The sequence below is a fragment of the Python bivittatus genome, unplaced genomic scaffold, assembly GCF_059951505.1.
Source record: "Python bivittatus isolate LINGU-HERP-01145 unplaced genomic scaffold, Pbiv_v1 ctg000850_np1212, whole genome shotgun sequence".
Lineage (NCBI taxonomy): Eukaryota > Metazoa > Chordata > Lepidosauria > Squamata > Pythonidae > Python > Python bivittatus.
The window spans coordinates 41,848,994-41,866,787 of NW_028277112.1; the positions used below are offsets into that span (position 1 = coordinate 41,848,994).

Consider the following 17,794-nt stretch of genomic DNA (forward strand, 5'->3'; position numbering starts at 1 on the left):
CAGCGGGAGGCCGGCCAGTCGGTAATGCACTTCCCTCGAGGCGCGGTTGCATTTGCCTGGAAGAGCTGTTGCGGCCAATCTGGAACTCCAACGTGGCTCTGCCGGGCAACGGGGCGGGGGAGTTGGAGCTAAACCTGGGGACCTGCCAGGGCCAGACGAGGCCTGCCTGCTTGACCTCCTGCTCCACTCCCCTCCATTTCTTTCCTCACTCAACACAGAGTTGATCCTTCATAGGCCCTCGGATGCTGCATCCCTGGGCAAAATTAGATACGTGTTTGTAAGGATCAATATATAATCATTTAATATCATTGGGGTTCACTTTGTTGTATTTTCTTAAAATGTTATGTTAAAGCTAAATTTTAATTTGTAAAATAAGCGGCCTTGTAGTCATATTTTTTAAAAAGTGACTCATTTCAATAGAATCATTTCTCCAAAGTGCGCTTCCAAAAGGTAATATTCTCCCAGTTACGAATTATGGGGAGCATCTTTCCTTAAAGAAGAATTTTCTTCCCCTCACCTTCTTAAATTTCTGTCCATTTCTCTTCCGCTGCTGCTGCCCAGACCTCTTTTATCTGGTTCCCCAGGATTTAAATCCTTTTCCTCAAATGATTTGGATGACCTGGATTCCGAAGGATCTGGGGAAAATAGATTTTGAGTGGACACTTATCTTCCCACTCCGATACAGGTTTAAGTAACAAGAGTTGCTGAACGTTAAAAAAACTCTGTTCCCTTCCCTAACCATCCACGTTTACTCTGGGGCGGACTAGGAGGAATTCTAGAGGCTCTCAGCAGTCACAGAGTAAAATCCAACAGACAAACAATACAAAAGAGGCAGGAATATTTGGATTGCTTTATTTTTTAACAAGTATATCTGATTACTTCATCCTGAATATAGCGAAACGTTTTGCACTAGCGCACGGTTGATGAGAATTAGAAACTCGGTCCAACTCGGGTATAATTATTATACAACCTTCCTGAAAGATGTTTAAAATTTACAGCCAAATTATTGGTTTTTTGCATATAAGCGTTTTAGGCTGGCTGCCCCTCTCTTTGTCTCTTGTACTGTAGATTTGGCTGTAGATTTTGCAAAGCTTTACTCTCCCTTCCTTTGGGAAACGTATTAGCAGTTACAGTATTTACATATCAATGAATACATGTTAATTTACTTAGATTTGGAACAAGGATTTCTGGAACAATGCATGCCTATGTATTGTGGGGGGAGGGGAGAAATGGACCTTGATCTCCCATTCTGTAGCCTCTAACATGATGCTTATAAATTCACCCCGCAAGTCAGGCAGCGACTTAGTGTTCAAGCAAATTATTGGTTAGAAATCGTGCTGGAAGGGAAAGAGGTCTGGAAAGAGTTAAACCTGGAACGGCCCCTTAGCCAATCCCCGCGCTTGAAAGTTTTAGAGGAATGGGATACAGAACCTTCAGCAACGACTCCGAAGGGGTCCCGGTTTCTTTGCAGGCCCCGAGCCTAGCGGAAGACTCAGGTGCATGGCGCAAAGAAATCCGCAGATTTATCCATGTTTACTTGCTCGGTGCAAATTCCACTGGGGCTTCCTTATTTCAAATCCAAACTGATCGGGGTCGGGCTGTCGAGCCCTCACGAGTCAAATGATGTTGGAGCCGCATGTCAGCCGGTTTGGGACTTGCCACCGGAACGCACCGCCTCGGCCTGTGACTGTGTGCTTTTTCCAAAATAAAGAGCTCGCGCCTGTGTACGTGTGTGTGTGTGTGTGAGACCCAGAAATGATCTGTATAGTGCAATTAACTGGCCGAGGCAAGAGATTCGTGCCATTTGCGTTCAGATCCAGAAGAGAAAATATCACCCGGCCAATTTGCGATTCCGTCGTTTTCGTCTGCGCGCGCGCACGCAGTCTCGCTCGGTCTCCCGCCCACTCGACCAGGCGCTTTCGCCGATCGCCTCCTCTCCGCGAGCTTTCTAGGAAGAAAGGGCAGCGGCGAGGAAAGCGGCGCAGTGGGCGAGTCCACCTGTCTCCGGAAGAGGGTGGGAGCAACGCAAGTGAGGCGAGAAAGGGCGGGGAACTGGCGCCCGCGGGGGAAATCCAGAAGCGCCGCTGCTTCGGCGGAGAGGAGGAGCGTCACCCAAGAGGCGGGGAAGGCGGGCGGGCAAAGGAGCCGCCAGCCAACTTGCACTTGAGCTCCGGCGAGTTCAGCGTCTGGTTCAGCGCCAACAGACCCTTTTCTGGGAAAGCGCCACCGCGTTTTGCCAAACATGGGCCCGGCGCGAGTCCGGCGGACCTAGCGGCTGCTGTGGAGGGACTGCTACTCTCTCGCCCCCCGCGCGCCATGAACGGCTACGGCTCCCCGTACCTGTACATGGGCGGCCCGGTGGCTCAGCCGGCCCGGGCGCCCCTGCAGCGGACGCCCAAGTGCGCGCGCTGCCGTAACCACGGCGTGCTGTCCTGGCTGAAGGGCCACAAGCGCTACTGCCGCTTCAAGGACTGCACCTGCGAGAAGTGCATCCTCATCATCGAGCGGCAGCGCGTCATGGCCGCCCAGGTGGCTCTGCGCCGCCAGCAGGCCAACGAGAGCCTCGAGAGCCTGCTCCCCGACACGCTGCGCGCTCTGCCTGCCGGCGCCGCGACGCCCGCCTCGGCCGGCTCCACGCCGCCGGGGCACCCCGGAGCAGCACCCGCCGCCACGGCTACCGCCCCCGGCCCAGCGGAGGGCCCCGCCGGCGCCTCGCATCGTCCTCCCATGGAGCTGGCTGCCGCGGCCGCCCTGAGGTGGGCTTCTGAGCAGCCCGCCGCTGTCCTTCCGCCGCCGCTCCCCAAACCAGGTAGGTGCTCAGGGGCCGAGCGGGATCTCGGACGCGCTGCCGGTGTACTTCCCTCGGATCCCTCGAGCAGGGCAAGGCTGGGTTTCCTAGTGGACTCGGGCAACTCTCTAACAGAAGGTAAAGCCACCCACTCTAGGTTGGCGGCTGGACGCTTTCCGAGCTCATAGACCTGCCAGCGGGGGCGGCTGCGGCGGGCCCGGGGAAGGAGCCAAGAAACGCCGCCACGGGGCCCGCTGGGAGGCAGGGAAATGAATGGATCGACGCGCCTAACTCCTCCGTCGTTGTTCAGCTTGCCAATGGAGCCCCTTGCCCTGCCTGGTGGGAGAGCTCCCGGAGAGGTCCCAAATCAGGGATCCGGCAAAGGGCTACCCTGATGCTCCCCCTGTCCCTGGTCTGGAAAGAGACCCGTGGAGGGCACAGAAACTAACTCCAGCCTTTGGTCCCGGAAGACGGACCCCTGCGGGGGGTGGTCGCTCTGGCATCTTTTAGGACTGCAAGCCTCGGAGGGGAGGGAGGTGTTTGCTCTGCTCTGTCTCGTTCGCGGGCTGGATCGCAGACCCCGCAGCTTTCGTTCGCCTCCGAACTGAACGTTGACTTGGAGCGCAGGCTTCCGGGCCTGGAAGCCCAGGAAGACGGACTCCGGCTGGCGTCGCCTTCCTCTCCTCAGCCTTTCGCTTCCCTGCGGGTAAAAGCAGCTGCGGGAGCTCCCTGCGGGCCAGAGCGGGGCTCCACGCGCGGAAGCTGATTTGCAAGCAGCCTGGCGAAATGCCTCACCCGCCCCGCCGATTCGGAAAATGATTCCAGCGCCGCGATCGCATTGCTGGTTGAAGGTTGAGCGGGGAGCGAGCATATCCCCTCCAACCAAGAAGGGGGTCTCGTGGACGCGGCATAATAAGCGAGGCTCCTTCGTCTCCCCCACCTTAGCTGAAGGAACTGGGCAGCGCCTCTATCTATCCCTGAAGAGCAGCTGTTAGCTCAGTGCCCTACGGGGTCGTCTCAAAACTACGGCATCCTCTGTAGGCGAGCCTCTCGGTTATCTCTCGGGAGATTTTAATTCTCTCCAGGGTTTCTTCAGATACGTGGCGCTTTCGACGGTAGAAGCGGAACAGATCCGTGGGTGGTTGTAGCAGGATGTGATGAAGCCTGTCGTTTACTGTAGGCTTAAAGGCAAGGTTACGGGCTTAAGCACAGCTCCTCGGAAGAAGTCTAACTGGAATCGGAGAAGTTTATTTCCGAGTAAATACCAGATGGCTTTCCTAGAGCTTTTGCCTGGTGTTATCCTTGTAAAACCCGTGGATCCTCAGACCACAGGATTTTCAGGTGACAAGCAATTTGAGAGGGGTCCGAAAGGGAAGAATTAAAGCTCATTTTTGTATAGTGGATGGTTGGCCTGGTTCACCCAACAGGCAGAGCCCTTATCTGGATTCCTTAGTTTTGATTTAGACTGGTGTGAATCCAACCAACTGTAGCTTTTAAGCTAGAGTTTATATCTTGGTGTGCTGTTCAATCCATGCAACTATGGTGGTTACACAAGCTATGTTAAAACAATTTGGGGCATGGTGTAATGTGTGAACCCAGCCTTATTGCTTCTAAGGGGCATGGAGAAAAGGGACCAGCCTTGTCATCTCAGCAGCTCTTAGTTTGTTAGTTCTCTGCCATCTGGGCTCCTTCGGAAATGCCCTGTGTGTCACTTTGCTTCTCCCAGCCAGCAGACTCTTTTGAGGAGAATAACTCAAGGTTTAATCAGAAAATTTTATGCATTTCCATCTGAGCTCTGTACAGTAAATCATACTACAAAATTGTTTAATATTCTGGTCAGTGACCATTGTAAAGATGTTCTGTTTTATTCTTACTTCCATCAAATCTTGGGATGACATTCAACCTTTGCGAATACTTTCCATGCTCAAACCTTGAAGGATTCGGAAATGAGAATGATTTTCCCATGGCAGGCCATAAGCCACTCTCGAAAGGGCTTTGCAGCATTCTCTTTTGTACTAAATGTTAAGAGTGGTTCTTGACTTCTCTTCTTGGAGCCTGAGTTCCTACATAGCTGAGAAGCAATCTTTAAAATGGATTCTTAGGAAGACACCAAGTTGCTGCAAGAGATGCAGTTTTTTACTGGAATCATCTTTGAGGGTGCCCCTGTAAGGAAGCATAGGTGGAAAGGCTAAGTCAGCAAGCCTGTGGACTCATTTGCTTGGGAGTTAACCCTGTAGGTTTAAAGTCAGCTTTACTCCCAAGCAATGTGTTCTTGGAGAATCTGGGAACAATGTTCATGATTGAATTTCCTCATTAAGCATCCTCAGACCTGGTGTTTTCCTTAAAACATATTGGACAGCACTACTAATCCTTCCCTTCTAGCCATGTCTTATATCTGGAAAAATTAGAATAGATCCATTTTGTAGATAATACTTACAGAAAGCTTTAAAAAGATAGTCCCCCCCCCCCCCCAATGCAGCAACTTGGTGGAAACAGAAAACCAGTCCCTGGTTGATAGAAAAAGGATCAACAAAAAATTAAAGTCTAAAAGAAGCTGACCTGTGCCTCAAGCCCCACTAATCCTGCAAGAAAGCCTGTTATGAGCTACCCATGAGCCTGGAAAATTCCCAGGATTTTAAATTTGGCCCTGCAACTGGTTAGTGAATTTATTTCTATCTTAACAGCTCCTTCTGGGTTCATATAAGCTATGGTTTATTTAAACGTGATTTATTGAATATACCATCATTAGCTGGGCACACACCACAGGCTTTCTGCAATGGGAATTTGAGTATTAGCTTCACATAATCTCTTCTTATTTCCCTCTAATTTTTTTTATTTCATTAAAATAAATATATTTTTCTGCTGACTGGAGCCTCATAGGAATATATGATATGAAATGAATATTTCATTTAAGTCATCCTGATGCTAACTTTTAATTGCAAAGCAACTCAAGTCCTTTTGCTGTTGTCTTTCTAATTTTTCTGCTTAAAAAATCTTTAACGTCCTGGCTCACCCATATTTTCAGGAAAGCAAAAGTTGGTTTCAATCTTCAGCAGACAAAGAAGACACATACAAGACAGTCCTACTAGTGACAGATCTAAGCTGCAACTTTATTCTCACGGTTTCCTGTGAATAACTCTGTTAATCTCAGTGGATCTTCTGAGTAGACACTGTCGGGCTTGTTGAAATTCTATAGATTGGAAAAGAGGAAATAGATGAATGAAACACATGGGATAAGGCTGTTATAGTTATTGTAATTTTGAGGATAGCCTCTCATTATTACACATGGTGTTTAATCCCTCAGTTTTTATGCATTTAAATAAATAAAAATGAAGTAGAGCTTCAGGCTGCTATCAGTATAAAGCTCTAAAGTTTGGAAAAATAATAAAATAAACAGATAATAGAGCAGATAAAGACAACTCAGCAGGGAGGATTTAAACAATCCTTTACACGAGGTAACTGCAGTAAGAAAATGTAGATCCCCAAAAGCCTTTCCAGCAGCAACAAATTCCGCCAACCTGAGGCAGCCACAGAGTAGGCCCTGCTGGGTCCACAGCTGTAGCTCCTGTAATAAGGAAGAAAGGGGTTTCTCCCGCAGATTTGAAGTTGCGGGCAACATAAACCTCATTTATTGTGACCTCCCCCAATTCTCACTGTACATCTAGAGCAGTGTTTCTCAACCTCAGCAACCCAGCAATTCCCTATACTGGCTGGGGAATTCTGGGAGTTGAAGTCCACTCATCTTAAAGTTACTGAGGTTGAGAAACACTGGTCTAGAGGGCTGTCTCGGCATCCACAGCAACTTCTTTTGCTGACTTGAGAAATGTCCCCTTAGTCCAGGTGCGAATTGCACTTTTGTACTGTTTTTGGAAGAAAAGAAACTGGGAGGGAAGGCTGTAAAAGGAACCAAGCCAATTCCATGTGTGCTACTGCTAGGTGGGATTATGGAGGACTGAAGAGCCCCCAAACTCAAAGTTTTAAATCACACCGGTTAAACTACGGTTGCTTTTTCAAGAAAGCAGTAGGTCGAGACTGCTATCAGAAGATGGGATGTTTTTTAAAATTCTACCTCCATTAGTCCGGGAAACTGTCAAGGATGTAGGGCTCGTTCAAGATATTTTCACCCGCCCTCCGATCTACTCCCAACAATCAAGCGATGAAGGAGACACCGACTGGATTTACACAAAGCCCTAAACTATGGTTTAACTACGGTCTATTGAAGAAGTAATGGTGGGTTCACTCGCCACTAACTCCGAGATGACTGACTGCTGTGGGGGAGCGCGACAATGCCTGTGTCGGAACCGCCGGATGAGAGGTGGCTTCATCGCAGCCGAGTCCTGCCCGGCCTGGTTTGGCGAGGCCCCCGCAATCCCGGCCAGCTCCTTGGCCGCAGGAGGAGCCGGCACGGACCCCAACCCTCTCCGTTTGGCTGGACCCACTCACGGGAAAAAAGCGCTCCCGCCGCTGAATGGAACTCGCTGCAGGCAGAGCCGCGGTCTCCGGCGGTGCTGAGATTCCAGTTCCCAGGCTCCTCAGACAGTATGGCTGGGAATGCTGGGGGTTGTAATCGCAGCACTTTGGGTTGGCACGCTTTGAGCAAGGCTGAAAGAGCCAGTGGGACGGGCTGGTAGCCCCGCTCCTTCAAGGTGTTTGTTGGCTCCTGTGAAGACTCGGAGCTGGGGCAGCACTTAGAAAGTCCGCTGGCCAAGGTCCTTTCTGCGCAAGGAAAGGGTGGGGTGTTACTAGCCAGATTCACCCATCTCCTGGAGTCGGAAGGTATGTTTCCTGCATTCCCATAACACACTGACCTGCGAAACACCGAACCGCTCTTAGCCTGGTCCTAGTACGGTATTTCAAGCCAGCCATCATGTGGTTGCTTAGAGTTGGCTTGGGCAATATATGAATGAACCTCCTCGATTTTAGGGTGATTGGTAAACCGTGGTTAAGGAAAATATTGTTCATGGGTAAACCAGATTACTGGAGCTACTTAGATGAAAAGCCGCTGGCGATGATCCACACAGGCCCGCTGCCAAGTCGATGGCAACCCGTTCCGATTCCCGATGGTCTATACAGGTGGATTCACGCCGCACTCTGGCCTCGGTTACTTGCAATCCGAATGGTAACAGCCTCACGAAATGCTAAATTTGTTTAGAGCTGAACGGGAGGGGCAGACGGCTTAGCATGCTGTCCGAGCTCCTTTGGTGACTTTATGAGTTCAGAGAATAGATTAATTAATTGACCAGGTTAAGCATCTTGTGTAAACACTGCCTGTGCATGCGTCTGGATGGCTGCGGATTTCTGATCTTAAGCCTGTGACCCTGAGCCATACTCCGCTCCTCCTTCGCGCCCCATTCCAGTTTTTTTCTTTGCCGTACATCTCTTTGCAAGTCATTGGAGTTAATTTTGTATAACGGTTTAGGATGGAAGCAAAAGTGGCTGGAATCTCTCCGTGTGTGCATGTGTATGTAGGGGACAAAACGTAGGAAGTGCGCTTCCTCTGATAGCATTACTGTTAGCACATTTAGGTTGTCTGTGGCAGAAAACTTTGTTCTCATCACCTCGTCCTCCTTCTCCCAAGGGAGACGAAGCGCAAAGCAGAAGCGCAAACCAGTCCCGAGGAGGACCACGAGTTGGACCTCGGGAATGTTGCTGTCCCTTGTCTAAAATGTTGGGCTGGCGGCCGCAGTCTTTCTATGTGCTCATTTTTATCTCTAAAAACTGGACCCCCCAAAAAAGGTGATGTTCCGCATAATCTTTTGCGTGCAAATTCTACCTTGCCCAGAATATTTGTTCCGAGTCAATCCGGTTAGGGGCTGGGCTTCTGCATAAACTAATCATCCGGATTAGGACGGTTTCGGCGAACGCCCTCCTTTCCCACTTTCCGTTCCTGTCCAGCTCGGTCTTCAGTCCTGGGATGCAGGTCGGTCTGTTGAGCCTTGAGCGAAAGCCGCGGGGCGCCCCGCGCAGCAAGCCAAACGAACAAATTTCGCCTCATCCCCGAATAGCCACCGTATACACTTTTTTTCGAAGGATCTCCCCCCCCCCCCACTACTGAAGAAATCTGAGCTATTGCAATTCCTCCTCTCCCCCTCTAATAAATTATCTAAATCTAGACAAAGTTGTTGCCTTTTGGAGACTCCTCAATAACTGTAACTTCTGTGCAAAATGTGAAGTAAACGCACCCACCCACTCAAGAATACTAATTCAAATTGTTAATCCAGAATCTGTTCTTCCATCTGATCCTTTCATTTATCCCTTTGGACTGGCTTTCCCCCCAGTAAATGTGGATTAAGATGTTAGGAGGCCTTTGTATTAGACACTGTAACATTTTGATTGCAGAAAATAGGACTTTTGGGGGGAAATGTATAGAGTGTTCTGAGGTGATATATTCAGGGTCTTTCTGACACACACACACACACATGCACACACACACGCACACACCATTTCCAAAGAAGTGTTTGGAGTCTCCATTTAATCTTTTTTTTTAAGCATCTGGTAGGCTAAGACTCCATCCTGAGCACGCCAAGGGGGAAAGAGGCTGCAGTCCTGCGTGCCCTTATCTGGGACTAGACTCATGGGATTCAGCAGATTGAGTCCACCTACATAGAATTGTTGCAATTTCATTTATCTTGATTAGACTTCCTCTTGAACGACCAAATAGCCCCACTGCACTTTTACGGGAGTCTAAGTCCTGTTGTATTTAGTAGCGAATGTACATAATTTGAAGGTGCATATTTACTTCAAAGGACTTTGGAGGTTGTTTTTTTCATAAAGAATGAAAGAACTCACATTTGACAATTGCACAAGATCTGTTTGTACACAGACAGGCAAAACTTGCTCCTTACCATCAACAGACTCTGCTTGATGTAAAAGTTCTTCCATCAAATGTTTTATTGCTCATTGTGGCAACAGTGTATATAGCATTCTGGGGAATATATCTTTAATCTAATATCGAAGCATCTTTTAAAATACCATCTTTTTCCACTAGAAGTGGTTTCCCATCCTTATCTCCAAATCCTTCACTGAGGCTTTTAGCGTCTGCCATATATTTTATTTTTGCCTTCTGGGTGAGAAGACCTGGCCTTTCCTTCCCTTTCTTTTTGCATTTGCTGAGGGCTTTTTACTGATTCTAATGGGAGGAGGAGTTTTAATTAATGGCAAACAGTGTTTGTGCAGCCATGTGTGTGTGGTGAATTCACTGGCCGTTAAGGAGGAGGTTGTAACTGGGACAGTGAAGAAGATCCTGTCCTACAGCTGCAGATTAGGAAGAAACCTGTTAGAGGAGTGCCGTAGTCTTAGAAATGGCATCCTTCTCCAGAGAAAAAATGTAGCTAGCATTTCTCTCCTGTTTTTCCTCCAGCTAAATTCAAGGGAAATAGTATATTAGGAAATTTCAGGTTCTGAGGTCATGTATTGTTATACTGTTGCTTCAAAATATGTAATAATTCTTAACTGTATAAGAAATTCTCTTGAAATAGGTCTATGTCTTCCCCAGTAACCTTGCCGAGGTGGAAAGAAGGAAATATGGAAGAAATTGGCAATGAAATAATCTAGTTTACTCCTGATCTTGTTTGATAGATATCAGTGATCAAATCAGAACTGTCCAAACCCTGTCACTGTCCATGATGAGTACCATACACAAGGCAGAACAGACAAAATACTTAAGTTTAAACCAGAACTTATTCAAAAAGAAAAGTATGTAACACAATTCCCTTAGCAATTGGGTGAGTTATTTTTATTCCATCTAACTGATTTCATTGAATGGGTTAAGTCAAGGTTCCTTTACACAATCCTTACAGCATCTTGAGAACAGAGTCCCAAGAGAATTAGAATTAGCAGAATGTAATTAGTGAGGTGACATGAAAATATTTGCTTCAATCAAAGCTGTGTGCTTTTACTAGCTGTACTATGATACTTGGCTCTATGGAACATTTATTATAATTGCAGTGGTGAAAAATCATCCCCTAATCCTAGGAACCCTTAGCAACTCTCTTTTCTCAATTCCAAGGAAGTCAGTTACCACTGTAATCATGCTGGCCAATAGCCAACTGGAGGCAAGCCTGTTGTCCTGAGAGAAATGTAAGTGCATGTTGCAATCAATGGGGCTTAAATGCTCATAGTTTTGATGGGTTCATATCTATGACATGTTAGTTTTCAGTTTTCTGCCAAGTTATCTCTGTCTGTACTCATCCTTAACTCACATTGTTGTCTTTGCAAGATTGTCCCTAGTACCTGGTTGCTTGATTCACAGAACGGTTCCCATGGTTTCTGTTAGTGGATACCTAAACATCATGTGAGACTGTGGTCTTAACATGTTATGTGAGGCTAACACTCCTGGTCTTAAAGCTTTGAGGATTGTATTGATTTTTCCATCACTTGAGGAAAGGGGCTGCTTCGGGAAGAATGTGGCCTGAAAGGAGACCCAAACTCCTTTTCAAAGCTTATAAATCTGAGGGAGAGAAGCACACTTTTTCTACCCCACTGATATATGAACTTCCCAGTTTAAAAGATTACAGTAATCACAAGAGGACAGTGTAAATCAAATCTGATAGCAATAACTTTTGGGGTAGGTCAGGCTCAAGTGAAATGTTACCAGGCAACAGGCATTTTCTTTACAAAATACAGTCAAAGCGCATTGATGAGAAATTCTTTCCTGCCAGCTAGTCAGCACTTCTGTTTAACAGCTTAGGAGAAGGGAGGAGGACATCTTCATCAGTCAAATGTCCCAGCGTGCTCCCTGGGGCTATGCTGCTGCTGGAAAAGGATGGTCCTTTTGGCCATGGCCCAACTGGAGTTTCAGATTCTTCAAGCTCTTGGGAACTGAGTGCAGGAATCATTGACGAGTTCAGACATCATGCTAAACCATGGCATGCCTAAATGTGGGTTGTTGAATAAACCACAATAGGCTGGGTTTAGAGAACAAGTTAAGCTGTAAATGGTAGGTTATAAATCAGAATGGCTGGGTTCATACAACACATAAAGCCAAAATCAAATAAACAACAAGTATGTTAATACTGTGCATAAATTGTACATAAGTGATCACTCTCTGTAGGAAAATAATTATTGAGCTGAGTTCTATAAAACAGTAAATAAAGTATTCATTAATTTAAACATCAAAAAGTAGTAAATAGACCATAATATATATAAATATTTAGCTTTGTTCAAATGTTCATGTTTGAGTGACTTATTGTACACATCTCTTCAAGTAATTTGTTCTAATGGAAAGAGATGATCTGGTTCTTTGTGGGACTCCTGGGGACATGGACTAAACTTCAAGCTATTTCTGAGGTTTTCAAGAAGAAACTTGGTATTGTTCTCTTGCTCAGTTTTAGAAAATGTAAAATTGGTCACACATGTGTATTAAAGGCATGTGTGGATCTACCAGGTGAGATGGATTCTTGAAGGGAAAAAAAAAGATTATTTTTAAGATTTGGACCAATGCTTAGGATGACTTACAATTTTAATGCAGGCTTAACAAAGTAGGATATAATCTGATAAACAGATCTGCAATTCTTCAGATGCAACTATTGTTCAGACAGCAAAATTATGTACAAATATGAATATTTTCAAAACAATGTTAAATTTAATCTTGACAAAGAAAATCTTCAGGTGAAAGATTTGGCATTTTAAAACTGTAATATAATATTGCTTCTTGAATATCCATTCAAATTCAGTTCTATATATTGTAACATGAATATTTATGCACTTTGCTGTGAAAATTGGCAGATTCAAATGAAATACTTATTTTGTTAATGTTACAAATGTGCTAATGAACAAGCATGCCTACCTACTTTTTAAAAACTATTTGTTACAATCTTATCTACTTTATAAGTCTTTCTCTTCCCACTTCCTTTAAAGACATAAATGAAACAAATAATGCTTTCTTGATAGGTTCACTGAATCTCCAGATCACTTCTATATAAAAATAAAATCTGAAACAATAAGGGCAGCAAAACACTGAATTTAAGTGGCAAACCACTTGGAAGCAGTCTCTAGAATATTTAGAATAAGTTGTCTGAAGGATTAAAGATGAGGAGAAGAAGAGTTGACAGATTAAAGGTTTTAGGACTTACATGTAGTTACGTTTATGATATAAAGTTGTATAATTTATAGTTATTCATGTAGTAGATGTGTATCCTGGTTTTGTTTTTTGTTTTTTGCTGGTTAGTTTCTTTGTTCTGACAGTTTTTCTGCCCCAAACAAGTGAGTGGAGTCTCAGCAAACTATGTAAGACTGAATGCATCCTTCAGATCAAAGGAGTTTGCCTACCCCACTCTAGAGTGTAAAACAAGTGCGTTGTCAGGTAACTGGTACTTCTTTCATGCATTTCTTGGTTATTTTATTTGTAGCAAGAAGTAAATCCAACAATTTGGGCTTAAATGAAGGAGTGTCTAGGAAAACATGCTACAGGACATTTCCTTCAACAAAACCCATTCATGTTGTCTGTGGTTTTCTCATAAAGAGGTGTGGCTCAGTGAACTGCACAGAGAAATCAAATAAAGGCAAAGTTCAGGATTAGTGCGTAATCTTAATTTATCTAGGTGGTTTTTGTTTTGCCTTGTGCTGTTATTTTATTTTATTTATTTATTTTGCTAAGTACCACCAAGTCATGTAAGTGAGGATAAAGGAAATTGAAAAATAGTCAAGGAGATTTTTTTAAAGAGCACTATTTTAAAATTAGTCATGGCAGATATGAAAAACAAATGCAGAGAAAAGGCAACCTAAAATCAGCAGAACTCTAGGCCTTATTAAGGCCAGTTGGGGATTTACTAAACAATAAAGAAACTTTTGAATTTTTAAGAGTTTTTCATCAGACAAGGATATGGGAAGGAAAAATCTTACTCTAGCTGTCTTTTTCCCCTTCCCCCTTTCCCCTTTGGTGAACCATGATGAGGTTTCAGAAATGTGAAACAGCTATTTGGGAAATTGTCAGTTGACTTAATAAAGGCAATAGCATACATGTTTTCCAGACTGGATGCTTCAAGGTGGTCTTTGATCCATATTTTGACATCAGTGACCAAAGTTTTAAGATTCTCTTCAGGTTTCAGTGATGGGTGATTGATAGAGTAGTTCATCACAGCAATGCCATGGACCACAAATAAATAATACCTTTTTCTCAGCTCACTTCGACTAAAGAAAACCCTGAATTGTTGCAATTCTTTTGAAAATCATTTGGTATTAATGAACTGCAGACTATAGACTGTGTTATAGTGTTTCTGCACAAGATCCTATTCTCTATGAACCAAAAATACTTAAGCTGATACAGTTGGGTTATTCTTAGTCATATAATTGAATGAACATGTGCTGTAGTAGTGTAATAGGTAAGTTGGCTACAATGAGAGCTATTGGGAGTAGCAGCTGGGGACATGATTTCCTTATTTTCATTTCCAATTTATTGTAACTGTAGTCTGGGCAAAGTACAAACAAAGCATTATATCTAGAAAATAAGTAAAGGGGTCTTGCCAGTGAGAGAAGTAATTATAAATGGATTAAATGGGTCAGCACCCAGTCTCTGCTATAAATCAACACCTTTTTAATACTTGTAATCTAGAACAATTTATTTGTATAAATCATGAAAAGTAATCCCAAATAAGGATTCATTGCTTATAATACTTAGAAAAATGTATACAGATGATAATGTCTTTGTTCTCAGTGGCATAACAAAGCTGTCCTCTGTTTTATAGACATGACAGAAGAGCGATTGGGTGACATCAGTGGAGGAGACAGTACTGAAGCCTACAGTGACAAAGACACAGACCAAAGGAGTTCCCCAGAAGTGGCCAAGACCAAGAGCAGCTTCACTCCCGAGAGCCCTGAAATAGTTTCCGTTGATGAGGGTGGTTATGCAGTCCAGAAAAGCAGTGGGAGCACTGACAGCAGACCCGAGAGTCCTAAGTATCAACCGGAGCAGAACCATTTCTTGATTGAAGGTCCATCAGGGACAGTTTCTCTCCCATTTGGCTTAAAAGCCAACCGGCCACCCCTTGAAGTGTTAAAAAAAATATTCCCTAATCAAAAGCCAACTGTGCTTGAGTTAATCTTGAAAGGCTGCGGGGGTGACCTAGTGAGTGCTGTTGAGGTCCTCCTGTCAAGCAGATCCTCTATAGGTGGAGGAGACAGAACTTCTGCAGAATCAGAAGGCCTGGTTTTGCCTTCAAATGGGCACCTCTTTGAACACACTTTGAGTTCCTATCCTATTTCCTCTTCAAAATGGTCAGTAGGGTCCGCTTTTCGAGTCCCAGATACACTGAGGTTTTCTGCTGATACTAGTAATGTTGTAACAAATCCATTGGCTGTTCCATTACAGCATCCCTTCCCACAACCTCCCCGGTATCCCCTGATGTTGAGGAATACTTTGGCAAGGAACCAATCCAGTCCATTTCTACCCAATGATGTTACTTTGTGGAACACCATGACTCTTCAGCAGCAGTATCAGCTGAGGTCTCAGTACGTCAGCCCTTTCTCTGCTAATTCTGCTACTGTCTTCCGAAGTTCTCCTGTCCTTCCCACACGCCCATCAGAGGATCCTAGAATCTCACTTCAAGATGATGGATGTCCAATTGTGACAAAGCAACCTATTTATACAGAAGATGACTATGATGAAAGATCTGATTCCTCAGATTCTAGAATACTAAACACATCTTCGTAAAACAATTATTTGCCATGACATTTTTCAATATGGCAGAATTGCTTGACATCAAACAAAAGAAATTGTGGCTCATATATCTATAGAAGAAAGTGACTCTGCTTGTTACTATCTTTTAGCAATAAAGACATAATTTATTTTATTTCTTGCACTTCACTGAAAAATGCCAAATAGTTACTATTTCATGGCTTTAGTGCTGAATGTTTATTACCGAAAAGAAAAAAAATTAAGCATACTTGTGAGAAACTGTGAGGGATTGTGAAACATTTATAGTAGAGCAAATACATATTATCTTTTACACCACTGGGAATATTGATATTGTACTTGGATGCAGTGTTCAACGAGAGGACTCCTCAGGATAAATAAGCAACTAAAAGCAAATAATTAAATGGCAAGAGGACTAAACAGTGACCTTACTGACTTTATCACCATCACTGTCCTGGTGTTAAACCCAAGAGTCATAAAAGACTAAGAATGAACTGTCCACATGTGGTTCCAGCTGAGACACTTTTTGGAGCCACCATAAATCCTATTCTTTTCACATGGCTTGATGGAAACAATGTTATAACGTCAGTGTAAAGTAAATTACAGCCGTAAGTTGCATGAAGATGTCTTGTGAAAAAATGAACACATAATTAAAATTGTCAGGTAAATGTAGCATGCTAAGGACTCTGGGGGAAAAATAAACTCATGCTGATCTTGATTTTTACATGTTATTTATATTTGGAGAAAGTTAGCTTGGTTTTATAGACACATCCTGAATGGAATTTTAGGTTCTTTTGCTTGAACATGAGGTGTAAATATAACTGATGAGGCCAAGTAACTTTTGAGACATATAATGTAGTATTATAGGCAGAGGAAGTACATTTACACAAATGCAGTCACATATATTGATGCTAGGGCTCTCAATTACTGTTTTCAGGCTTTCCAAGAACTGTTATCTTTTTGGCTTCTCTGAATTCATTGGATCTTTGGGTAATTGCTTGAATTACCTTATTTTCTTGGGGAAATTTGTCTCAAATTTTCCCACTTCCCATGTAGGAATTTCCTATATCAAAAAATACTGCCAAATGTTAAGTTCGGGAGCAGGTGAACTCAGGAAATAGCTGCAGTGTGAGGAAATAATGCACACATTTATAATGTACCTTTTAGCTTCTTTTATGTTTCAGCCATGGGTCACCTTACTTCACATCTAGCTGTTGGGTAGCAGATAGCTTTATAGAGAAGAAAGAATCCATGGAGAAAGAAACATTAAAGTTAGGAGTACAGCTTTTATAAGGAAGTATTCTTGAGGCTAGTGATGTGTGAAAGCAAAGTAATTTTAGTAATTCTAACTCTGTGATAGAAAACTCTGAGTTATTTAAGTCTATCTACAGCTAAAAGCCTGTAGCATGCTCTCTTCCATTATGGAGAGAGAGCAAGTCAGGTGAGTACCTGAACTACACAGGATCAAACAAGAAAGAGGATTGAGCTGAGAAAGAAAGGGAGTGATGAAAACAATGAAAATATCAGTCTAACCAACTGGAAATATGTTACATGTAAACACAAATTAATTTTTTTTACACTCAGAACAGAGATACCGGTGCTGACTACTTCTACGTCTATTGCCCCTGGTGGGCTATGTGCAGAAAGCTGGTGCATGCAAACCTGAATTCCAACACTAGCTGTTGTAGATGGGAAGGCACCTGGTTAGCTGCCACTGATGACAATAATCCATGCTTCTTGGGTTAGATGAACACAGAGCCTGATGGATAGCATGTTGCTATGATCCAAGTAGAACACAGAACTGGTTTAACTCAGTGTTGGGGGTGGGTCATTGTCCCTCTCTAAACTGTACAGCAGTTTAGCCAAATTGCAAGAAAATGAAATTTCCCTACCCTTTCCTGATGTAATGCCAAGAGTAGCAGGAAGCTGGAGGCTATGTAGACCTGAAATTCTTCAAGATATAACTTGTAGTTCTGGAAGTCCAAGAAATATCCTCCTATTTTCTGATTGATACTTGCCATTTAGTTGCTGGCACATTCCTTAAGATGAAAGTGTGGTTCAGAATTCAAGAAAATACTTTGTATAAAATCCACAATCATATAAGGTTGGAATTCTGTCAAGACCTTTAATGGTGAGACAAAATGTCCTGAGTCTTATGAGAGAGTGGTATAGAAATGCACATATTTATCTGAGTTTGCAAGTGTTCTTATATGCTCAAGAGGCACAGCTGTGAACATTTCCTTGCTCTGCTTGTTACCAACTCATTTCCCCTGTTTTAAGAAACTTTAGGGGGCGGTGGGCAACTTCTTCCAGTGCAACTACTGCCCTTTGCCAGTACAGACAGAGCTTTGGCATCAAGAGATCCTGGGTATTGC

General features: G+C 43.9%; 1 protein-coding gene across 1 annotated transcript; it reads left to right on the plus strand.

The window, feature by feature from the left end:
- The first annotated feature begins 2,316 nt into the window (after positions 1–2,316).
- On the plus strand, positions 2,317–15,437 carry DMRT3 (doublesex and mab-3 related transcription factor 3). Its single transcript, XM_088130195.1, has 2 exons — positions 2,317–2,809; positions 14,473–15,437. The coding sequence occupies exons 1-2, from the start codon at positions 2,317–2,319 to the stop codon at positions 15,435–15,437; spliced, it is 1,458 nt and encodes a 485-aa protein (XP_087986321.1).
- Positions 15,438–17,794: the final 2,357 nt, after the last annotated feature.